The 26,287-nt window shown below is 41.4% G+C and overlaps 1 protein-coding gene across 1 annotated transcript in view; it reads right to left on the bottom strand.

Moving 5' to 3' along the window:
* Positions 1-26,287, bottom strand: part of RAB8B (RAB8B, member RAS oncogene family) — a 66,681-nt gene that overhangs the window by 15,916 nt on the left and 24,478 nt on the right. Inside the window, exons 2-3 of the mRNA XM_005894522.3 lie at positions 4,853-4,913; positions 1,312-1,372 (exon numbers count right to left, since the gene is read on the bottom strand). Of these exons, the coding sequence (XP_005894584.1) occupies positions 1,312-1,372; positions 4,853-4,913 (122 nt within the window). The remainder of the gene's footprint in view (positions 1-1,311; positions 1,373-4,852; positions 4,914-26,287) is intronic.

The raw sequence follows: 26,287 nt of genomic DNA, 5'->3' as shown, positions 1-26,287 counted from the left end.
CCTTAAAGTATTATAGGGTGGAGAACATATATATATGTAATGCTTAGTTGTATATAGTTCCCAGGCAGGAGAGCTTTAAAAAGGAATTCCCAAAAGGAATTCCCAACCTCTGTGGGGGGTATTACTGGCACTCAAATAATGGAGGGTAAGTGGCAGTGAAGGAGGCGGGGGGAGCAGCATGACAACAGAGGGACCTGTGGGTTCAGATCACAACTGCCTGCAGCAAAGGGACAGCCATCACCCCTACAGCTCCAGCACCTCCAGACACTCTCAGCACCAAGTCTTTTACACAACAAGCTAGGTATGACGGCAGCTGGCACCCCAGAGTCTACCAGGTTGGTCTACCTGATCTCGACTGTGCAGTCTTCTCTCCGAGCATACGGGATTTCATCATAATTTAAAGCTCTAAGTTATACGTGCTGCTGCTGCTGCTGCTGCTGCTAAGTCGCTTCAGTCGTGTCCGACTCTGTGCAACCCCATAGACGGCAGCCCACCAGGCTCCCCCGTCCCTGGGATTCTCCAGGCAAGAACACTGGAGTGGGTTGCCATTTCCTTCTCCAAAGTTATACGTGACTTAGGCCTAAAAGCCAGAGATAAAGCCCTGCTCTGGGTCTGGCGTTCTAGGTTTGGTTCAGTAGAGCTCAGTTTCTACACTGCCTTATTCACCATTGTACTCGCAGCACCACAAAGAATCCACCATGAGCCAACAATAGAATGGGTTGTGTAGATGAAGCATCTTAGGATGCAAAATAGCCAAGTGACGAAGTTATGATAACAAGGATAAGGCAAGTATGTAGCAAGGAAGGACTTGGTAGTCAAAGATTCACCAGATGCTAAGCCTCAGATAGTCACACATCTTTCGGCTAGTTCCTGGCCCGCTGGCAGAAGACTGGTGCAGGAGACTCCAGAAAGAGGAGCCAATAGGAGCGGATGTTGTAGATCTGGTGAGAGACAAAGTATGGTGGTGGCAGGGCTGAATGGGGGAGAAGGTGCAAGAAATGAATACTTGGTCACAGAGCTTGTGGTTTGTTCAGATTTGGCAAAGGCATTAATAAAAGGACAAAGCACAAAAATATATGATCACTCAGAATGTGTGGAGTTCTAACCCATCTCCAAATACATGAGTAATATTATGAAGACCAATGGTTGAGGACACAGCTACTAAACGCAGTATAAAAACACCCTTTAAATGCCTTGTTTTCACATCAGAAAATCTATTTTCTTCAATGTATGAGACTCCAGCTTGAATCCTACAAACCTGACGAATGAATATACATGTTTTACTTCCACAAAACCCTAAAACACACTCACCATGGCTCCTCTATAGTAGGCTGTCGTGATGGTTCGAAATCTTTCCTGACCCGCTGTGTCCCTAAGATTTGAAACAAAGGAAAGGGTAGTTAGAAAAATCATCAACAACATCGCTGACGAGAGACTCTGAGCTGCAGGAAGATGTAATTGCGGTCTGCTCACAAGTGCAGTGGTTTCAGGGAAAAGGGGGCAAGACACAAAGAGAGCCTGTTGTGCGTCTGTGAACTGGGGGCGGCCGTGGCCACGGGCGCCTGTCAGGAGCTCACAATGACTTGGGTGAAAAACTTGGACTCTGATAACAAAAGCAGCGACAAGAAAACGCACAGCCCGAACAGGCACACTGTGTTCGTCAACCAGAAGAGAAAGAGAATAGAGAATAGTTGTAAATTCTTGGACTCCTAGAGGCAGTTCAATTCCTTTCTATAAATGCCTAATCATTAGGGCATTTTGCTCTTTTGATGGAAAGTCTGATTTCTATACAAAGCAAGCAGTCAGGCTGGACTTACTACTGTGCAAATTCTGCTCAGTAGAGCATGCTAAAACGGATCTCCTCAAGAACTTTTTCAGCTCTAGAGCCCGTGATTAAATGAGACCCTGGAGTTCAACATGCAATTGTTGACCAAGAATTCAAAATATGAACAACACCTCCAAGTTATATAAACTTGCATTTATTCTTACTTTTTTGGCTAATGACATACCATTAAAATACATTCTGAAAAATGTTGGCATTTCAAATTACATTTACCAAAGCAATTCTTATAAAGGAAGTCAAATTTCCTTGGTATCTGGGAAAAATCAATATTCCTAAATTTTCCACTTCCTGCCAGAACTAATTTCACTCCCTGTGTTACTAAGACAAAACTAAATTGTTTAATTTGATTGCTTCTAAAAAGGATGCATTTGTGGAAATACACTGAAACTCTAATATGTGCATACCAAATTTAAGTGAGATGAAGGCCCAAGGAAAATATGGTCATTTAAAATGTTAATAAATACCTTACCATTTATGTATACCTTACAAAATACTTTCAGATGGTGTGCAAATGATGCCCACCACAGCCCAATGAGGTAGTTTTGCCATCATCCATGTTCTCCAGAAGAGGAGACAGGCTCAGGTGGGCTGTGGGCCCAGCTCTGCCACTAAACAGCTCATCTGAGTGCTGAGTCGATTCAGTCGTGTTCAGCACTTTGTGACCCCATGGACTATAGCCCGCCAGGCTCCTCTGTCCATGGGATTCTCTAGGCAAGAATAGTGGAGTGGATTGCCATGCCCCCCTCCAGGGGATCTTCCCAACTCAGGGATCAAACCTGTGTCTCTTAGGTCTCCTGCACTGGCAGGTGGGTTCTTTACCACTAGTGCCACCCGGGAAGCCCAAACAGCTCATACACTTGAGTGAGAATCAAGTATCCAAGGCCTTGGCTGTTTGGTGCAGGGCCGGGTCTCACACCACCATTATCTTATCTTGCTATCTTCTCCTTGATCAGGATTAGGTACCACAGGCACTTATTTGGTACCCAGCAAACAAATGGAGAAAACAGAAGCAAAGCACCTTTGAGCAGACTAAGTATATTTTGATTCTAATATGCTACCTGATTTAGAACCAGCTTTGCAGTGAGGATGGAGAAGAAACCCTACCATCCTGAATGCAGGTCATGAAGACTGAATGTAGACTATTTTGCTGCCAAGAGTGCTGATAAATAGTGCCATGGAGCTCTAATTAGCTGATCACCCACAGGCTCCTAGAAATGTTCCTTATTGTTCTGATCAAGACTATACAGCAGTGGTTCCCAGCCTTTTTGGCACCAGGGACCAGTTTCATGGAAGACAGTTTTTCCACGGACTGGTTCAGGGAGAACAGTTTCAGGATGACTCGAGCACACTGTATTTCTTGTGCACTTTATTTCTATTATTATTGCATTGTGATACATAACAAAATAATTAGACGACCTGCCATAATGTTGAATCAGACCATCAGGCATTAGAGTCTCATTAGGAGTGCCACAACCTAGATCCTTGCATGTGCAGTTCACAAGGTTTGTGCCTCACATAAGTTTGCATTCCTATGAGAATCTAATGCTGCCACTGATCTGACAGAAGGCAGAGCTCAGGCAGTAATGTGAGCGATGGGGAGTGGCTGTGAATACAGATGAAGCTTCACTCTCTTGCCCGACCCTCGCCACCTGCTGTGTGGCCTGGTTCCTAACTAGGCATGGTAGTGGTCCCTGGCCTGGGGGTTGGGGAACCCTGCTGTACTGCACAGAGTCAGACATTCTCTTTGCTTTTCCCTTAAAATAATTTTTTTAACCTTTAAAATATTTGACTTCTTATTAAATAGCAACAGATGAAAAGAGCAGCATGTGGTAACCTTCAAAATGTCTTGCAATGAAATATACTGGGAACCTCTATCTGGGGTTAATACATGAAGCTGACGCAAGGTTCTGGGGTACTGGGGTAGTTGTCCCAGTTCTATCACTAACCCAGACACACGCCCTCAGATGGACTTAACCACTCTATGTCCCAGTTTCCTGTAAAAGGAAAGTGGTGGATTTCAATATAATGTTCTAGTTCTATCCTGGTTCTGAAATTCAAAGAAGAAAAACAGCCCAAGGAAAAAGCTGGCGTATACGTATTACTTGACTATTTTGGCCTGCTTTCTTCTGAGTCTATGATGTTCTCAACGTCTAAGCTTTGTTTCCTGCTGTCGTCGTCACACATCAGGTCAGTAAACACCATCAAAACCCTTCCTTAAGGCTGCAAACCTATGTGGCTCCATGGAAGGCCTCACACTGAAAGAACTTAGATCGGCTTATAGGAGGTTCAAAAAAAAATCAAAGAGTGTGAGTTCAACCCAGAAATATTCAACCAGGCAATCTGGAGGAACCATATTTATTCACTGTAGTTTGACAGATTTTTCAGGAATTAAACCAGTTGGAGTTGATTGATCATAAGGAGACCTTTGCCTCGTATATTACATGAGAGATCAGAGGCCTGAGTTTTTCCTCCCTTATTCTCCAGTGCAGGGTTCCCCATTTTAAACTGAAGGAGAAGAAATAGGCAAATAAATGAGGAAATATCAGAGCTGGAAGGGAACTCAGATGTCATCAGTCTGACAAACCAATTTACAAATGAGGACAAGAAGGCCCTGAGAAGAGAAGCAAAGAGCTCCAAGTTCTTAGTATATAGGCTGACTCCAGATTGGCACTTTGTTTGGGGTTCTTACCACTTGACTCCTTTGCCCCATCTAATTTCACAGCTACAACAACCGCAGGGAAAAAGTAACTGACATACTCTAGAATTTAGTTTCCTCCCCTCTAAAATTAGCATTTTGGAAGAATGAGTTCTCAGATCTCTCCTGGCAGTGAGCGTTAGACATTTTCGAATACTTACCCATTCCCCCTTGGTTCTGGTAAAGAAAAGATGTTTTAGCTACCCAAGGATACCTCTAATTTACCACAATTCACCTTCTCATTCCTGCTTTAGTACCTGACTAAAGTAGAAATGCTATATATATATATATATATTTTTTTTTTTTTTACTTACCATATCTGAAGCTTAATTTTCTTTCCATCTAGTTCTATCGTTCTGATTTTAAAATCAATGCCTGCCAGAAAAAGAAAGAAAGACATGCTCAATGTCTTCAAATATAATTCAAGTCTTATTGGGAAAAGGACAAAGATTTCTATTGAAAAAAAGCTCTCCAACGCACTGGAAAATGTGAACACAGAGAGGGTGTGAACGGTATGTGTCCCCTGAATACAGGCTAAAGAAAGGAATGCTAATTACTCTGCAAAGAATTCCCACACATGTTAAATGCAAAGTATTATATGCCTCTTTATTTTGACACAAATGGATCACATCCCTCAAAGTTACGTAATTTAAGATAGATTGAGACCATGCCATATTTTCTACTTCCTGAAATGCAATAAACAAAGCTTCCTACCCACCCCTCATGCCCCTTCTCAAAGAAGGCCATGAGACCTCTTTCTGTTTTCTTCCACCTCCTTCCATTTATTTCTTTAGAATCTGCAACTGGCTAAAGAAGAATGAACAAAACAAAAACCATCTATCTGAAGGCAGAAATAGGAAAGTCTGTAGATTTATTTTATACAGTTAGCAAGTATTTTACATACACGTTAATAAATGTAAATAGCGAAAGGGGCTTTTAGACCTGGCCGCACTTTAGAATTACCTGAAGAACTTAATAAAAATAATGGTTAGATCTGCTCTTTTCCCCAAATTTTGAGATTCTGACTTAACTGTTCAAGGGTGGGATCTGCACACTAGTAGTTTTATTTTTTATTTTATTTTTAATTTTTTAACTGAAGGACAATTGCTTTACAGAATTTTGTGGTTTTCTGTCATACATCAACAAGAATCAGCCACAGGTACACCCATGTTTATTTTTATTTTAATATTTATTTATTTTGGCTGTGCTGGATCTTAGTTGTGGTATGCAACATGGGATCTAGTTCCCTGACCAGGAATCGAACCTGGACCCCCTGCATTGGGAGAGCAGTCTTATCCACTGGACCACTAGGGAAGTCCCCACACTGGTAATTTTAAATGTTCCCCAGGTGATTCTGACCTGGAAGCCAAGGTTAATAAGGTATCAACAGGCCTGACAGGTAGCACTGTGACAGTCATTTGCCATTCCAACATTCAAACACTTAACTCTTTCCTCACCTATTTATCCCCCCACTGAAAGTGAAAGTTGCTCAGTTGTGTCCGACTCTTTGTGACCCCATGGACTATACAGTCCATGGAATCCCCCAGGCCAGAATACCAGAGTGGGTAGCCTTTCCCTTCTCCAGGGGATCTTCCCAACCCAGTGATCAAACCCAGGTCTCCCACATTGCAGGTGGATTCTTTACCAGCTGAGTCACAAGGGAAGCCCAAGAATACTGGAGTGGGTAGCCTATCCCTTCCTTCTCCAGCAGATTTCCCTAGGGATTGAACTGTTGTCTCCTGTACTGCAGGCATATTCTTTACCAACTGAACTATCAGGGAATCCCTATCCCCTCACTACAGTAGCTCAAAATCTACTCAGCAATTTCAAATACAAAGAACCACAAAGTCCCTGACAAATATCAGCATCCCCTATGATTTATCAAGAACAGGCTGCTGCTCTTTCTGAAGGGACCAATGAGTGAACACAACTCAGTTGCAATTTACTAAATCCTCATCATCTGGCCACTCAGCTTTTGTTTCAGATGTTTCTACTCCTTCACATTCTCTATGCTGTGCTGTGCTGTGCTTAGTTGCTCAGTCCCCTCTGACCCTCAACCCCATGGACTGCAGCCCGCCAGGCTCCTCGGTCCATGGGTATTCTCCAGGCAAGAATACTGGAGTGGGTTGCCATGTCTTCCTCCAGGGGATCTTCCCAACCCAGGGATCAAACCCAGGTCTCCCACATTGCAGGAGGTTTCTTTACCGACTGAGCCACCAGGGAAGCCCATGAGTACCGGAGTGGGTAGCCCATCCCTTCTCCAGGGGATCTTCCCAACCCAGTAATCGAACCGAGGTCTCCTGCATTACAGGCAGATTCTTTCCCAGGTGAGCTACCAGGGAAGCCCTTACATTCTCTATAGAACCCCTTAAAGAGGTTTCCAAGACATTTCAAGAAAATATGTCAACTATGCATTCTCTGAAAGCAAGGGTCCCCAACCTCCAGGCCATAGACCAGTACCTACTGTCAGATCAGTGGCAGCATTAGATTACAGTGCACAATAAATGTAAATGCATGTGAATCATCCAGAAACTATCTCCCCCACCCCTGGTCTGTGGAAAAATTCTCCCACAGAACTGGTCCTTATACCGAAAAGGTTGGGGACTGCTGCTCTAAAGTGACTTAAACATCAAATGCAGCTATTTAGAGGTAGAAAAGTCTTCAAGGGCTACATTACTACATTATTTCTGCATATTAGCACTGAGAACACCCAAAAAGGCTGCTTGCCAGCTCTAGCTTCACATAAGGCAAAGGCATAAACCAAGTGGATTTGCCCATTCTTCTCTATGTGGCCACTTTCCCCCAGGGAACCTTTCTAGGTATGCTTGTGAATCTTGAAATAGGTGGCAATCACACCCAAGTTAATCTAGCAGAACAGCTTCTCATTCTGTCCCCTCACTAATAACCAGGTTATATTAACAAATACACTCTCATACCCAACATCCCCAGGTTATCTGACCCACATTCCCTCCTCTAAGTTACCTCGGTACTGCAGGGTCTGCAGTCACTCAAGTAAAACTGAGCAACACAGCACGTTCTTGTTAGCATCACACAGAATTCACTGTGATTATCATTCATTTAAGACTTAACACACACTGATTTTTGTGATTTATCTTTTTATATCTCTCCAAATCCAGTGTAACAAAGACCCTCTAGGGATTCTCTCTAGCCTGCATCTCTTTTTGGCCCTAGCATCAAGAACAATGCCCAGCACCTGGTAGGCAATCAATAAATGTTTCTTGATACTAACATTTTTTTTAAATTCATAATTTTTCAAATTTATAGAAACAAAAAATAGAATGGTGGTTATAAAAGGCTGAAGGGAGCAGGGGGGAAAAAGGAGAGTTGTTTCATTGGCATTAAGTTTCAGATTTGCAAGATGAAAAAGATCTGTTTCACAACAATGTAAATAGACAATACTGCTGAACTGCTCACTGAAAAAAGGGTTAAGATGGTTAACTTATACTTTATGTGTTGTTTTTTCTAATCACAGTAAAAAAAAAAAAAAGAAGAAAAATTCTTGACTTTCAAAATACCTACTGTAACTCCGGAAAACAACCTACTTAACTGGAAGACTAAAGTCATCCAACATTCCATCTTAAATAGTTTGTTCACATTTTAAAAGGACGATGTCTATCAAAATGCCTACCAAGTGAATACTTTCCTTTATTCTATTTTATTAAGATGTAACTCCTTTGCTTTCAAGGCTGTTGTTACCTGTAGTTGGAAGTCATGGGCAACTTTTTTGCCTTCATTTAACAAAACCATTCTGAGGCTCCCTTAAATCTCAGTTACTCTCCATTTATGTGAAACATTGAGAAAGCGTTCTACTGACCTAGGCTTTTGTTTCCTGTATTTGTTAGAAGGATTACCTTTCTGTTATTTGAGGAGGTTCTACTATTGTCTGTGATACTTAACCAACTGTTTACTTTTCACAAGTTTTCATGTTTTATAAGAGTTGTGAACTGGTATTTAGCTTTGGCTGATGCTGCTGTCAGGAGCCAGTTGACAGACAAACAGTGCAGAGTAGTGGTCCCCAGTCTTTTTGGCACCAGGGATCAGTTTCATGGAAGACAGTTTTTCCACAGAATGGGGGCAGGCGGGTGGGGGATGGTTTCGAGATGATTCAAGTGCATTACATTTATCATGCTCTTTATTCCTCAGATCAGGCATTACATCTTGGAGGTTGGGGACCTCTGTTTTAGAGCACAATCAAATTATCATAATTTGAACTTCATAGAAATGGGAAATATCGGTGTGTATTACAATTGAAAAGTACTGGCCCTGAAGTCAAAAGGCCTAGATTGTAGGTTGGGTTCTGTCATCAACAACTTTTAGGAGGTTGCTTACCTGCTCTGAACCTCTAGGTTCCCATCCATAAAAAACGGCAGAGAGGATCTCATTAGAGAAACTAGATAATGTATTTGATAATGCTGTAGGAACTCTGAAATTTCACACAGATGTAAGATATTCCACACTCAGATGCTATTATCTGGCAGCTCTTGTCACCTCCTTCATGGATTATGGTAATAGCTTCCCAGGGCACCATGACAACATCTCTCCCTGGTCTAATTCCCCTGCATGCCACTGAGAGAAAAGCTTTCAACAAGCCCTGTGGAAATGTCACCTCCCCATTCAAGAAGCCATGGACCCAACTTCCTGGGCCTGGCAATCCAGCCTTTCCCACCGGAAGCACCGCCACCCTCACAGCCTCTCTCCAACTTCAACCTCTGTTCCTCTCACTGGGCCCCGCACCTCCTCCCCTCGGCAGGTGCATGGCCACCGCACTTGGCAGCCTTCTCTGAAGATGCCACTCTACCCGGTGGTCCTGTCCCTCCTTCCCTCCTCCGGTCTCCACTCAGCCCATGTTCATCCCTACCTCCAGGCCTGGCCTTTACACAGCAGCTCAGTACTGTGTTACTGGGTTTAATAAACTACTTGGAATTGTTCTCACATCAAGTAAGGGCTCCACCTTCTCTTTGCCAACCAGGATGCACACAGAAACATGTAGACCACAGATACTAAGTGAAAAGTTAAACACCTCTACATAATTAGGTAGGACTTCCCAAGGGGCATTAGTGGTAAAGAATCTGCCTGTCAATGCAGGAGACATTAAGAGACACAGGTTCGATCCCTGGGTCAGGAAGATCCCCTGGAGGAGGGCATGGAAACCCACTCTGGTACTCCTGCCTGGAGAATGCCATGGACAGAGGAGCCTGGTGGGCTACAGTCCATAGGGTCACAAAGAGTCAGACGTGACTGAAGCGACGTAGCGCACATACACACATAATTAAGTAAAGGTTCTAAGTGTGGAGAGAGCTAAGAAAATCTCAGAAGTTTAAAGTTTTGTTAGCACACTCTAGTGACAATAATATGGATGCTGAGAAATTATGACACTAAGAAAATGAAGATCTCTACATTACCATTAGCTTTGACAGTATCAGTAGAATATATAGTGTATTAACAGTTGCTTTAAAGGAAAGGCAACTTCCTGAGGCTACTCCAGGATTAAAAGAATAGCCAGTCATAAGAATAATAATATAATTATATCAATGAGGATGCTTTCTGTTGCAAATAACAGAAACCCCAAGTCAAACTAGCTTCAGGTAATTTGTTGACTCATATGATAAGCCCAGTGGCGAGTGGGGGTTCAGAGACGGCTCAGTCCAGTAGTTCCGGTTCATTTCTCTGCACCTCCTCTGGCTCTGTCCTCTTGGGAGAAGCAATTTCATCCTTTGACCGACAGCAGTTCCTGACTACAACAGCAAAACTGGAAAGAAAAGAGGTGATCTTCCTGTGCCTCTCTCTTAAAAGTGAGAAATGTTTCCCCACAGCCTCCAGCGACCTTTCTTTCATGGCTCATTTCTGGATTTATAACCATGGGGATGGCCTGTTCTGGGGGCCTGAGCTTCAAGGCTAAGCTCCTGAACTAATTACTGCCATGGGCAGTTACCAAGATTGGATTAATCTAAGCCCAGCCCTAAATTTAGATGAATCCAGGCCCATCCCTGGAGCTGGGTCACTGCCCCTGATCTCCAGGGCTGCTAAAAATAGGAGAGAAGGGAAAGCTGTTGAATCAGTCCTAGTATCTGTTAGAATAATGCAAGTTTATTTAATAAAATTTAATATTCATAGCTACATGAAACAGATAAATCTTAACAGCTATCACTACTACCCTGGTGCGAATGCTATTAAATTTCATGATAACTATAGTACTCCTCTGAAGATAATTTCTCCTACTGTTCAGCCACGAATAAGAAAGAAAACATGAAGGAAAATAAGGACAACGAGCAGCCCAAGTAGCTGCCACAACCTCTCTGGGCTAAACCATGATCTTCACTGCTAGGAGAGTCCCCGAGTCCACAGCTCCAAAGACCTGGCTTATGCTCTGGCCCCAGAGGAGTACAGACTGCAGAGGAGGAAGTGGTCATTACTGCCAGCAGCAAGAACCAAAACTCATCTTGGCAGTAAGAGAGCAACTTTTTTTTTTTCCCTTTAAAGGAACTACACAATCTCAAAAAACATGGCTTCTGGAGAGATTACATTTAGGGTCAAAAAGCCCTCTGTATTTCAATAGCCTTTTAGAAAGCATCATTTTTTGGCAGCATATAATAAATCATGTTCAAAATGACAGTCCTGAGTCATCCCACCTCATGAGCAATCCATGAGCCACCAGCCTGCACGCAGCCTACCCGGCCGGCAGCACAACCAACATCAATGCTCAAGAGAAGACTCCATCCTTGCTTGAACATGCCCTGACATTAATTTTTTGATGACTTTAAAGAATTGCCAGTTTTCTCATTAATATTCATCTAGTCAATAAAACAGGAAATCTAAATTGTAAGAAACACTGTAAGAAAACTTTAGAAGGGACTCAAAAGCATTTTTTATTCTGAATTTAAATACATGCATACACACTCACACTAATAGGTTTTCATTTCTTCTGAACTGATTCTCATGATAAATAGTTGCTCATCGCTGATACATATGATGCAACACAAGCAGGCCTGGAGGGAAGAAGGAAAGGAATCACAGAATCCTAAGCCTGGGAAGTAGCTTGTGGTGGTTTAGTCCAGTCCTCACTCTGTGCCGAGGAAACCTGCAGCCCAGGAGATGCAGCAACTCATTGGCAGTTCACAAGAGCCAATTCAGAACGGGGTTAAAATCAAATTCTGACATTTAAAGATCAGGACTTAAACAAATAAATAAATAAAGATCAGGACTTCGTAAACAGGTGTGTACAAGAATTTCATGTCTCCCTGAAGAGGCCTCCTCTCTAAGGATCATAGCAAAGTACTAGCAACAATGGAAATGCCCTAGTATACAAGGCCAAGAACACCCTGGAACACAAGGAAATACTAGGGAACAGTGAACAAGAGCCACATGAGTGAAGCTCAAAACAAAGTCAAGTGAACAGAGCAACCACAAACACGCACACACAATCCAACCACTTCTGTAAAATTTCAGTAATATCCAAAACAACAGAAGGTACCAGTTATATCAATACATCTATCCATGTGTAATTAAAGTATTTTAAAAATGCATAAGAAGGATTATCGACAGAATCCGGATAGCTGTTTGCTCTCTCTGGAGAGAAGCAGAAGACTAGGGAGGGGTTCCCGGGGACTTCAGCTCTACTTCAGTTCAAAATTTCTAAACGTAAGTGGTACATGGATGGGGAGCTGTTTTATATTAGGTATACTTTTGTATGCCTAAAATTGTTCATATTTTTTATAAGAAACGATTAGTTACTGGGGTAATGACATAGGGAGGCATATATTCATTCATGGAAGGAGAAAAATCAAACCAAATTTTATAGATGAAAGGCACCTGAGAAGATTTAATCCCGGGAAAGGCTGACACCACCCCTTCCCCAACGTGTTCTATACAAAGAGGGACTTGGTGCTCAGTTCAACAGACTAAGCCTTTCAGTTCAGTCACTCAGTCATGTCCGACTCTCTGCAACCCCATGGACTGCAGCACACCAGGCTTCCCTGTCCATCACCAACTCCCAGAGCTTGCACAAACTCATGTGCATTGAGTCGGCCATGCCATCCAACCATCTCATCCTCTGTTGTCCCCTTCTCCTCCTGTCGTCAATCTTTCCCAGCATCAGGATCTTTTCTGAGGAGTCAGTTCTTCGCATCAGATGACTAAGCCCTTGGTGACCAGTTATGGAGTGACAGCAAGACTGGATCAAGTTCAGAAAGTGAGGAGGGAGGGACTTCCCTAGTGGTCCCTGGTTAAGAACCTTCCAATGCAGGTGACCCAGGTTAAATTCCTGGTCAGGGAACTAAGATACCACAAGCCTCGGAGCAACTAAGCCCCAGAGCCACAACTAGAGAAGCCCTCGCAGTGCAACAAAGAGCCCATGTGTCACAGCAAAGACCCAGTGCAGCCCCAAAAATAAGGTGTGCTGCCCACTCAGACTTCAAATAGGGGGTTCAAGAACATTTCCTCCCCTGCCTGGAGGAGAAGGAGCTTCCATTTGGGCCAAGGACAAGGGAGGAATATACAAGTGGTCACTGTTGGGAGTGCACTGTGGGAGAGAACAAAGGAGCCCTGATTTTCCATCTCTAATGGGACAGGGAAGAGGCTTTGCCTGGGAGAGGGGAGGTGAGTTAGGGGCGGGGGCGGGAGGGTCTGCCCAGCACCTCTAAGGAGAAGGTGGAGTGTACCTAAGATGTTTTCATTGTTCAGGGTGACCCACAGGGGCAAAAGCTGGCAGAAGCCACAGTGAGGCTTTACTTAGGGATATGGACCCAGCACTTGCCTAAGGCACTGCTTATCAATCAGACAGTTCTCAGAAACCAGTGGTGGACTTGGAGGCAGCTGAGGGAGGGTGTGATCAGCAAAAGAAAGGGATGGAAGCTTTGAACTTGGCTCAAGTACACAGTTAACAGCCTCAGAGGGAAAGGAAGCTTGGAATGAGCAGTCTTGGGCCTCCTTTCATTCTGCGAGTTAGATACGATTTAAGGTGGAGAGAAGACAGATTGACAAAATTCTCTTACACTGAAGTCAAATTAGTCAGCCAACAGATATAATAATGTTACCTTCTCTGTTGCAAGAGAACAGGGCAGTTGCTGGGCTTGTGAATGGGTGAAAGGATACCCTTGCTGGAGTGTGGGAAACGGTACAAAGGACTTTTCCTGGCCTTCAGAACTCACTCTCTGGGCCCAGGGCGCTGTCTTGACCTTCGGCCTAAGCTGTGACTGGATGCATTTTTGCTCTGTGGCTGCTGGAGTTTCCAACACACATAGCTCTTCTATCTCAGGTCACTTAGGCAAGTCTGTTGCCTCGCCAAGAAAAATCAGGAGTTGAGAAACAGTAGGGACCTTCCTTCAACTGAGGTTTTAGATATGTGGTTCCCACTGATGTTCTTCTAAAAGTCCAATCTGGCTGAAGTCAAGAGAGCCATGAAAAAAAAACAAACAGATTTCTGGGATATTTAGCCTTTCAGTGAATGATAGCAATGCAAGCTTTCAATGCTGGGTTTATCCCAGTGCTGTGCACACTGAGAGAGAAAAAACATGGATCATCTATCCCCTTTGACCGACTTTAGGAAGCAGAAGTTTAACACTGAACTTTTATAATTAGAAAAAATGTACTTTGTTTCAAAAGTACATTTGGGAACAACAAACATCTGTGATTCCAGGCGATCTGAATATGAGTTATGTGGTTTGTCTATTTACATTTCAGAGAGATATCCCAGAAACAGAAAAAAAAAAAAAAAATTCTCAAATATTCAAATTCACTTTAAAGAAATGTTACATTCATTTCCTCACTCAAGAGCTTTATTATTAACGATAAAGATACAGCATAGATAGATCCTGCCAGTTTTGAAACCTTGACAACCATATTTGCTTGTGCTTTTTCTGTGGAGAATAATAAACATGGAGAATAATAAAATGGAGAATAATTAAATTTTAGAGCAGCTAATTTCAGGATAATTGGCTAAAGCTCTAATTAGAAAAACAGATTAATGAAATAGGAAAAAATATGAGTCATAGATTGAAGCTTTAAAATATTTTTTTTCCAAAATAAAGGAAGGACTTAGAAAAACAATGTTTAAAGGTAGAAATAAAGTTAAGGATGTTACTTAGATTGAAAGAGAGAAGATCAAGGTATTGTTCTTTTTAAGAAGCACATTCTGTAAGTTCATAAAAGCCATATTTCCACCAAGTGCCAACTTTGCTGCATATATTTAGAACTATTTTTTGTCTTATTCATTTGTATTCAAATTTAATATCTGTTTTCTTATTTGAAAATTAGAAAATCTAAAGTTTAAGAGGAAAAACACATTAAAAGTAAATTTAGAAGACAGTGTGACAACAGTTTGAAATGATCACTGGCAGCAAAAGATGTAAGTTTTGTTAAATCCAACACTGGAAAAGGGGGATTTTTTTTTTTTTTTTTTAAGGTGGACTAACAAGAGGTCTGTGAACATAATTTACCCTTAGAGGAAAGAACATATGATATACTAAAAAAGAAGGCAGACTAGACGTTTTCAGATTTCTTTGGTTCTTCTACTTGGTGAATAGGAAGTGGCAAATGAAACCTCATTTATGGTGTAAATCAACACTGACACTTACCACCATTTCCTGCTGAAAAAACTGCACGTCTTTATACTGTTTTGGAATTTCCTACTTGTTACTGAATTAAATCCAATTCTTGGCATTCTTCATAAGACAGCTGAACCCATAAAATCTAATCACACCAACAAAAGATGACAAATTCGTAAACTAATTCTAGCTATTAGGAAGAATTTACTTATTTTTCTTCAAGCCATAAATATATGCATGACAGATACAAAAACAGAACATTTAAGAATAGTTTTAAGGAATCTCTGTATTTGAGAATCTCAAAGGGCTTTATAGACTAAAATATAAAGATACAATTAACCTTTAAAATATCTTTGGGCAATGAAAAGTCAAAATAATAAATCACCACAATACCAAATGATAACTGCTGCTGCTGCTGCTAAGTTGCTTCAGTCATGTCCGACTCTGTGCAGCCCCATAGACGGCAGCCCGCCACGCTCCGCCATCTCTGGTATTCTAATATAACTGAATTACAAATTAAAGTTCTTTAATGCTAGAACAGCCAAAACATCAAGAAAGAAAAACAACTGGCAAACAAGATGTAATTACACAGCTAAAACAACTCATATAAAGTATGCAGAAACACCTAGGAAGGACTGAGCATGTTTAAATCTGATTAAGGAGCCAGCAGTGATCATTCAGCATTCAACTCACCATTTGAGAATGGCCAAAGAATGCACAAGTCTCTTTTGCAAATTGTGCACTTTCAAAAGGAAATGTGTTTTGAGTGTTACTCAATCTGGAAATAGCAATGTGCTTGAAGTTGTCAAAATGTGGATTTTAAAGGCTTTCAATGAACAGATGTTTTCCCTTCAATAAAATCTCTTTTCATAAAACCTACGAACCAGAATTCCTTGTAGTTAGAAAAGTTTAGAATGCCTCTAAGAGTTCTTTTTTCCCATTATTAACTAATGATCACCCCCAAAACCAAACCAAACTGCTCCTCAATGAAACCAGTTGCATTTCCTCTGCTCTATCCACTGTTTCTGATGGTGTACTTTTATAACAGCATCCACTAGAGTCCCAACCCAGGAATTTCTTTGTACTTTGACAACTCAGGGTCAGGTGTGCTTCATTTAATGGTGAAGGGAATACTGTGGTTATTCGAAAGATGAAGATAAAAAATCTCAGATTCTACATATTAATGCTATGGGAAAACCATACTGCCAAATCACTGGAATTACCACTGGAAAAAATTACAACTACATTCCAATGATGTTGCACCAAAAATATAGCAAAACTGATCCTTTAAATTTTTCCAAGTTTTGACATGTATCACATTTTCCATTCATTTGGAGGTAAATGAAAGCTATAAAGAAAAAAACAAAAAAACTAAGTAACAACATTACATGGTGTAACTAATTAAAAACAAAGTGTATATTTTCCTTTTGAGAAAAGAATGAGTTCTTAAAAGAGGAAAACCAAAAAAAAAAAAAAAGATTGTTATCAATGTAATATACTAGTCAGTAACTAGGGCTGAAATAAACCTTAGCTACAATCTTTTTTTTTGACTGCACTGGGTTTTGTTGCTGCCTGGGCTTTTCTATAGTTGCAGCAAGAGGGGGTGCGGGTTTCTAATTATAGAGGCTTCTCTTATTGTGGAGCACAGGCTCTAAGGCTCTGGGCTCACAGGCTCCAGTAGTTGCAGCACACAGGCTCAACAGTTGTGGTTTGTGGGCTCCAGAGTGGAGGCTCAGTAGTTTTGGCACATGGGTTTAGTTATTCTGTGGCATGTGGAATCTTCTCAGACCAGGGATTGAACCTGTGTCCCCTGGATTGGCAGGAGGATTCTTACCCACTGCGCTATTAGGGAAGTCCAGCTACAATTTTATTATTGAGTATTTTCCAGGAAAATTTCCAAATCTCTTGTTTAAGATTTCAGCTTATATTGGTACAAAATGTAAAAATTTCTTCATTCAGTTAACACAAATCAGCTTTTAATGCGGAATAGGTAGGGTCTATACCAAATTACTGGAGGCTGAAGAGAAGAATCATCTAAAGTCTTACACTGTCTCCTGCAGTACCCACCTCACCCCTCCCATCCTCTTTTCCCACTGACTTTTCTCTAGATAAAAGGAAAGTGATCAGAGATTACAAAATAAACAAACATAGCTGCAAACTCACACTGCTCTGAATCTAGTTAGCAAAAACGCCTTTTCTTGATCAAAACCAACATCGATGCCACAAAACAAGAGTAAAATAAAGCAGCACTAACAGCTCTCTGCAGTCAGGGTGGCAGATGGATAATTATAATAAGCTATTGCTAATGAGTAGGGTTAAAAAACAGATGGGGTATATGCAAGCAAAAGGATGAGACAAAAATCCACAAAAATGGCACAAACAGAATATAGTTCTCCTAATCAAAAGTGAAAACCTTTTTCAGATGATTATATCGGCCTGATCTGTAAACATACTTCCCTATGATACAAAAGTTCAAAGTTGACAACACCCTATAACTTTCATGTATATAGGAAATACTTCCACCAGCCTATAATGAACATCTCATGTATATATATAGCCAGCCACCTCTAAATACTTGAGACATTTTTGTAACTTTATAAGGTGATAAAGGATTATGCCACCTACTACTTTCTTGGTTTGATTTTTAAAACAGAAAACAATGTTACAACTGGTTGGTAAATCCAAGACCTTCTCTAACTTATGGATGTGGTCTGGACCAATGATGCAGCATGTCATATTTTATTTTCTCCCCTGTCCCCTGGCTAACTGCCACTTTAAACTTCAAATACACAAAGAATGAGTAATAACTAGATTCAAAGCATAAAATGAGTGGGTTACAAAAATATGTTATAGTGAATTCACTTTTAATCATTCTTTCTACTTCCAAAGCCCTGTGTTTTGGAGGGGTTCAGTGGGGAGGAGACCTACACACTACTGACAAGAGATCATTTTTTTTTTTTTTTAATAGATCATTTTTAAAAAGCCATCCTAGAGGCTTCCCTGATGGTCTGGTGGCTAAGACTCCATGCTCTCAATGCAGGGGGGCCAGGTTAGATCCCTGGTGGGGGAACTAGATCCCACATGCTGCAAGTAGAGATCCCATGTGCCGCAACTAAGATCCAGTGCAGCCAAATATATGTATATATTTAAAGCCATCCTATACTTTAATGGTTGGGAGATTCATCCAGCGCCACATAAAACAGTTTTCTAAAATTGATCGAAAAAAATCTATTTAACAGACAGATCTTTTCAGGTTTATCTGTATTTTAAAAGAAACCCACTTTCTTTGCCTTAAAGTCTGACTCCCCAGTGGTGAGATTTTAGGCTATGTGTGCAGAAGTTACGTAAGGTGCATTGGGAGTAGATTTCCAGCTTTCTGGGAATCAGCGTGTTTTATAAAACCAACTTCAAAGTGGAAAACCCCACTCAAGGTCCCCTACCCCCATGGCCAATAACTAAGGCCTCAGGCATTACAGCAAAAAACTACCTCCATGGTTGCCTCCAATTGGTCCTCCATCTTGGATAGGAGAATTATTTACCTGAAATTTCTTTCTACCCATTTTGTTCAAAATAGACAGCTCTTTCCAAATCCTAGAGAAGACGTATGTTAAGGATCACAGAATGTGTGTTAACACCTGTCCTTCTCAGGCAAGTGTTGCAAAGTTACAAATATGTTCTTCAAACAAGCCATAATCAGGCAGTGTGGGCTTCCCAGGTGACTCCGGGGGAAGAGAATCCGCCTGCCAATGCAGGAGACAGAGGAGACGTGGGTTCCATCCCTGGGTCGGAAAGATCCCCTGGAGAAGGAAATGGCAACCCACTCTAGTACTCTTGCTGGACAATTCTATGGACAGAGGAGCCTGGTGGTCTAAAGTCCATAGGGTTACAAAGAGTCTGACGTAACTGAGCACACATCAGGCAGTTGCCCCAACCAACAGGTATATAAAATGCAAACAACTCATTTGGAAGTCTCCTTGAGTCTGGAGCAGAACATTATTTCCCACAGAAGAACACCAGGAGTGAGTGACCAAGAGTTACACTCTCTCTTAGGCAGCTACAGACAGACACTTCCTTGAAAAGGGCATCCGCTTGCCGCCCCCAGCCCTGCCTCCCCACCGACAGCTCCTCCCCTATTTCCAATGCTAGGGAAGTCACTGAAAGCTTTGCTTCTTTCTCACCATGAAAGAGTATTTTCAGTCTATTAAAAGCAATCCTTGATCATTATCAAGAATACACAGAAACTTGGAAAGTATTTATGTTCTAATTTGATAAAGTAGCAAAGACCCAGGGGTTTCAAAGAGTCGGACCCGACTGAGCGACTTCACTTTCACTTTTCACTTTCATGCATTGGAGAAGGAAATGGCAACCCACTCCAGTGTTCTTGCCTGGAGAATCCCAGGGACGGGGGAGCCTGGTGGGCTGCCGTCAATGGGGTCGCACAGAGTCGGACACAACTGAAGCGACTTAGCAGCAGCAGCAGCAGCAAAATATAAAAGGCATTATGTCTGTAAATATGAAAATATTTGTACATATATGTATATGTACATATGGGAAGCAACATGTAAAACAGTAAAGCAGTTATGTTAGGGTAAGTACATTACTGTGAGGTGATTTTCAAATTTATGAACCTAAAATGTTCACATATTCCCACATTTCTTTACATTATGCAATTTTGAAGAAAATGTTACAAATGCTAGAGATGAAATAGTAGTCACTGAAACTAAACTTCAAATTCTGGATTAAAGAAGTTTTGGGGGGGGACTTCCCTGATGGTCCAGTGGCTAGGACCCTGAGCTCCCAATGCAGGGGGCCTGGGTTCAATCCCTGGTCAGGGAAATAGATCCTACATGCCACTACTAAGGAGCCGGCATGCCTCAATGAAGACCCAGTGCAGCCAAATAATAAATAATTAAAAAAAAAAAAAAAACAAGCTTTGGGGGACTGCTCCTACAAAATCTTACCCTTGAATATAGTACTGTTTCTATGCAGGGGAAGGCGTAAAAAGGCACATCAAATAACCAATTTCATACACTCCTGAAGAGTCTTGAAGTGAAGACTGCAACCGTTATCTACAAAACAGCCTAGACAAATGTGTCCCTTTTCTAATTCCTCAGATTCAGTTTATTTGCTGTCACCTGTTGGGGGCCAGAGTGAGGTACTCCGCCCATGGCAAAGGTCATGAGGAAGGAGGCTCGACATACGCAAAGGCGGGATCGAGCCTCCTGCCGGGGACCAGCTGTCACCTGCAAGAAAATGTATGGTAAGACCAAAACAAGGGATAAAGAAACGTGAGCTTGCTTTCACATGATGTGTCCTGGGGGCATCGGCAGGACACACCCAGGAGGAAAGGCATCTTTCCATGCTATCCCTGCCCTTAATTAACAAGATAATTCTGAGTTTGCCATACTATAATTTATTAATCTTATTCAATTAATCCAATCAGCTGTAAAACAGAAGAGGGCAACAGTGCAAGCTTTAATAAAGGGAGCTCGCTGAACTTGAAAAGCTGCTTAGCCGAGGCTCACAATACCCCCACACACCACAAAGGGCACGAGTGGCCCTGGTGAATAATTTGCTTTGTGTATTTTTAACTCATCTTTCTACTTAAGGTTCCATATTACAATGTGGTTTAGAAAAAAACAAACAGCAGGTATATACAGATTATTTTAAAAGTAAACTCGGGGGTACAGAGAATAGATAATTTCAGGTTCTTGGGCGTGGAGGGGTGGATCCAGCCCAAGTGTTGCCACATATAAACAGCTGAGAAAAAACTACACAAAACAAACCTGATCATCAAGTTGAAAATTTGACCTCTGCAATTGAAAAGGTGGTATTTTAAAATGCTAAAACTCATCTACCCAGTTTCTGACTGATCCAAAAAGTACACTGGCAACACCCTAACTGTAACCCTCAGTTACTAAAGTGAAAAACAAAAACAGGACTCTCCAAGCATGTGATCATTTTATAGACACACTGTCATTTCAGTGATGTTCTCGGGCAAGCCCGGAGCAGGATTTCCACATCTGGTGGTCACGATGTCAGTGCCCCCGGTTTGGACAGCGCAGTCATTAGGTCAGGAAATGCATACAACAGTGATGCAAAGAGGTTAAGAAACCTGATACACAATGACTGTGTATTTTTAACCCCAGATGGTCTATCAGCAGAACAAGGAAGGTGAAGAAAAATGTCACTGGCCATTCTGGGAACAGAAGAGATCACACCCATTGGACTGGTATTCTTTGAATGGATTTCTGAAAGTGACAGAAAAAAGTTGTGCACTCAGAAAAATGGATACCGAATCGACTTCAAATAAGCCTCTGCAGGCCTCAGCGTTGCAGTCCATGTTTGAAAATTATGATATATTGAGCACAGAGAAGTGGCAGACATGGCCCTCTTTTCGACTTTGCAACTGGTTCCTCAGCCTGTCTGTGAGTATAATCCACGACTCAAATTATAAAACAGAAAACTGACTGAGACAGCTTCATTTTGTCTACATAAAAGACACTGCTATAACAGTGTTCAACCACATACGACAGATACAAGGAAGCTGAGCTTAGGCAGATAAGTCACATGAATGAAAATCAAGTTTACTAATGAAAAGACAAATTTCAGTATTCATCTGACACGAAGTCCTGAGCCTGACAAGATGCTATGTGCTAAGGAATACAAAGATGAAAAGTTACGGGCCTCAGGGAGCTGAGTCTCAGGCCAACAGGCCCCAAAATCTCATAATGTGAAAATCCCATGTCATACTTACATCTTTTGTTAAAGATAATACTCTAAGGTTTGTTCTTCAGAAGCATGAACTAACAGCAGATGATGAGCCAACAGAAAACATGATTTCCTAAGATATGAAACTGCCTGCTTTAATTCTATCTTCTCCATAAGCAAGTGTATAATTATCTCCCCAAAGGCTCAGAGAAAACAAGTGGCATTTGTCTATCACAAATGGCAAAAATGGTAATAGCAATTTTTCACTGTTGTTTAGAAACCGATTTGGCTTAGGATTTAAAACAGTCTTAAAAAAAAAAAAAAAAGAACTCATTCTATCCACCCAGCTCTCCAATATATAAGCGATAGTCTTGGTCAAGTGTGATAGTTTCTCTGAACTCTAAGAGCTGTGATGACCAGGTAAAAATCAAAATGAGCAAACATCACATTTACAAAGAATGGTAATATCAAAAACAATTTTTGCTAGAAACTAACACAAACATTGTAAATCAGTTATACTCCAATTAAAAAATTAATTTAAAATTAAAAAATTCAAATGAAAACTATCATTTCTAAGTTATATGAGCAAAGACTAAAAGGCTCAGATACCTCTGGAGCTCATCTGTAGAATCTTGAGCCCCTTCCTCAACTCTTTTGTCTGCTACTGATGAAATGATATTAAGGAGCTACCATTTACTGTGTACCTACTATGTTCCAGGTATAACCACAAGAAATAGCCATTATTATCCTCCATTTCACTATCAGAGAACCTGAGGCTCAAAGGAGTAACTTGTCCAAGATGACAGGCTAGGAAGAGCAAAGCAGGGATGTTTATCTGTGCCTGCCTAGCTCGCTTCAGTTGGCTATCCACTAAGAATTCAGATCACAGAGGATCTGGGAAGAAGCACTTTCCGAAAGAGCAATGAAAGTTGAACCTAGCTCTAGGTCATCTCTAGATCACAAAAGGAGGATGGGTCTACTCTGGGTGGACCTGAATACTAGGTATTAGTTCTGTGAGCCCTCTCAGTATGTTTGGTATAGCCATTCCATAAAGAATTCTTATTCTAGACTAATATGAAACAGATCTGATCATCTTAGAATCTTTCCAACTGGAAAGACTCCATCACACCAAGTCTGTTTTGAATCAAAGCAAACCTCTCTCCTCAGGCAAGGCCCAAAATAAGGGGTGTTCAAGGAGAAGGGGCAAGAGGCAACTTTTGCTCTTACAACGGAAATCCATTTCGTGTCAGCCTGCAAGACAGGAATTATGATAACTCACGCTGCCCCAGGGAACATGCTTTTGGTTCCAAAGGAAAGCTAGGAAGAACCAAAAAATCTAGGATACCAATGGTATCATCAGTGGTCAAGTGTATTTCCTGGTCATTGAGAGAGTACTCTTTAAATGCACTTAGATTTCTTCCAACATGAGATGACTGCTTTATACAACTTAATAATTGTAGGTGCATCTTCTAATTCTGAGTTTGTAATGAGAAAGAAACTATGTTGGAAATAACTACAAATGATCACAAAAGATTAAAATATGACCAGCTGATAGACTGTTCTGGGACTTCAGTTAGGTTCTAAACCTAGTGTTCTTTTCACATCACATTGCTTTATTAGGAGATATTTTGTGGGATAATAAAATGGGTTGATATCTAGTTCTGTGGCTGCACTATAGAAAAAAACAACAACACAAAGACAAAAGAAATACTCCTTTTTTGAAACAACGCATCAGTTAGGGTCTAATCAGGAAAGAGAAACCACTTCAAGTATTTACACAGGAGGAATTTAATACAGGGAATTGGTTATACAAGCCATGAAATTGCTGAGCACCAAAGAGGGGATTCCCTGGGCTTCCCTGGTGGCTCAGATGGTAAAGAATCCACCTGCAATGCGGGAGACCTGGGTTTGACCCCTGGGTTGGGAAGATCCCCTGGAGGAGGGCATGGCAACCCACACCAGTATTTTTGGCTGGAGAATCCCCATAGACAGAGGACCCTGGTGGCCTCAGTCCATGGGATCGCAAAGAGTCCGACACGACTAAGCAACTAAGTACAGCAAAGAGGGGATGATAAAGTAAACCTTTCTGCTGCAACAGCAGGGAACCATTACCACTCCCAAGCCAGAGAGACAAAAGGAGACAGTTACTGGAGCTGAAGGCCTAGACCTGATAAAAGGGTGGAACCACTGTGCCCCTATCCAGTGGGAGCTGGAGCCCCGGAGAAACAGTCTGCTGAAGAAGCCACCTGGGGCCAAAAGGGAGGAGAAATACCTTGTTTCTCCCCTTCTCGTCTCCTCCAATCTCCCTCCAATGTCTCTAACTGGTTGAACTCAGTCTAAAGCCAGCTGACCCAGGAGCCTGGGTAGGAAAAGAGTTGGAAGAAATGGATTTGACAGAACTGACCAAGGATATGATCAACCTTTAGCTGTAAGAATTAAATGTGTTACTGTTGTAAACCACTAAGATTTGGGGGCTGTGTATCAGCAAAAGCTGACTGATACCTCTATAAACAACATCAAGTAGGCAAATAAATAAGCAGACAGAAAAGTCAGATAAATGGAGACTCAAACGTTCAATAATGTGAATAATTATTTTCAACAGTTGTTTTAAAGAAAACATCTTCACCATTAATGTGGGAGCCTGGGGCAGAGGGCAAGTCCCTGGACAGATCCCCAACCACATCCTGGCCCTGAAGGAGAAGCACATTCAGGATCTCAAGCTGGAGCTGTATATACCTGGCTATTACTATCTTGCAGGAAGATCTCAGTAATGTACATACCTCAGTACATACCTTGCTATTACTGTCTTGCAGCTTCAGAATCAACTGGGGGCAGTTTGGGAAAGGAAGAGCTGGTGAACTTAAGTGTGAAATATGCTAGCAAGTCAGGAGCCAGGCTTCCAAAAAGAAGTCTGTCACTGAGTCAGCAATGCTGCCAAGCTCTAAGCCGGAGCAGTACCAATATAGCTCAAGGGTAGCCACTGACACGGTGACTCCAAGGTTTTTGCTTATACTACTTCCACCATGGTACCAGCCTCCATCATGTTCACAGGACATTCTGGTTAATTATTTATAATCCCTTCTCCCAGACTAGATGATAAGCACCTCAGGATGTGGAGTGCCTTTTTAGCTTCTGAGTTCTCTACAATTATCCACCTTAAAATACATGGCCTCACCCAATATATCTAACCCTACTTTTCACAGTGCCTCAGTACATACACTCAGAAATGCTTCCCTCATGTTGCCCTCTGATATTCCCTGTCTTTCCAGGATTCCCCTGCCATCTGGAACATTCTCCATCCTTCCCCTTGGAATCCTGACAAGTAGCCCAGTAACTCCACTTCCTCTGTCCTCCAGACATCTGGGTCAACTCTGCTCACTCTCGACCCTAAATTTCTACCAAATTTAGAATACCATTAGTGGTGGCATTTAATTATTCTTGTTGCTTCATATGATAAGTTTTGCCTTCCCGATTCAATTTAGGCAGAGCATCTGGCACAGTATGCAGCTGATTAACTAGGTGCTCAATACATGTTTAAAGGGATGAAGGGAAGTGAAGCTTCATCTTTTACAAGCTATTCTCTTTGTAACCTTCCCTCCTGTTTGCCAAGAACATCATAGGCACTCAATAAATACTTATTGACACTGATTAATCACTTCTACTTCTGAAAACAATCAGGTTGACATATTTCCAAACCGATCCTACTGGAATGCATCTTAATGCCTAACAAATTAAGCTACATATTTGGATAACTTTAGGGAGGGAAGAAAGGAAGGAAGGAAGGGAGGGGAAAAAAGAGAGGGAGGGAGGGAAGGCACACAAACACTAAATTAAATTATTGAGAAAAGAACAAATCAAAAACACAGTACTCAGCACACATAAAACAGATGTCTTTTCTTTTTAGAATGAAGAAAAGATAGTAATACAGTCTCTTCTAGAGAGACAGAATTGAATTAAAAGTTCTGTTACCTATAATTTAAGGTTCTGTTACCTGATAGGCTTAGGAATCTAGATGATTTTTAAAAACATACATGAAATGAGATAAAAATTCTGTTAGGTATATTAGGAGAACCAATATAACACCCCAGGTTGGGAGGAGGAGTGGAAACTGAATATTTCATATAGGGAAGTTTTACTTCCTTCAGAAACCATAATTTTCTTAAAACTTTGGCAACAACCACAAAACCATATGTTATAGACATCTCTGCTGTGTGGGACCTTTTGCCATTGCTCCAACAACTAGAATGGTTGTTCTCCCTTCTCTAAGTGGACTTAGAGACAGAGAAAGCAGAAAAACAAAAAAAGGAGACAGAATATAGGTTTATTACCCCAAATAGGTTTATTACCTTACAGAAACACAGCAAGTCAAACTAGCAGTGGAAGCCTTCCATCAACAAAAGCCTGAGAGTTAAAAAGTCTAGTTTTTTTCACACACACACAAATAATTTATTCAATTAAATACAGTCTCCACGTTGC

Source organism: Bos mutus, chromosome 10 (genome assembly GCF_027580195.1).
Source record: "Bos mutus isolate GX-2022 chromosome 10, NWIPB_WYAK_1.1, whole genome shotgun sequence".
Classification (NCBI taxonomy): Eukaryota; Metazoa; Chordata; class Mammalia; order Artiodactyla; family Bovidae; genus Bos; species Bos mutus.
The sequence above is the reverse complement of the archived record's forward strand: the minus strand, read 5'-3'. Positions and strand labels throughout refer to the sequence as shown.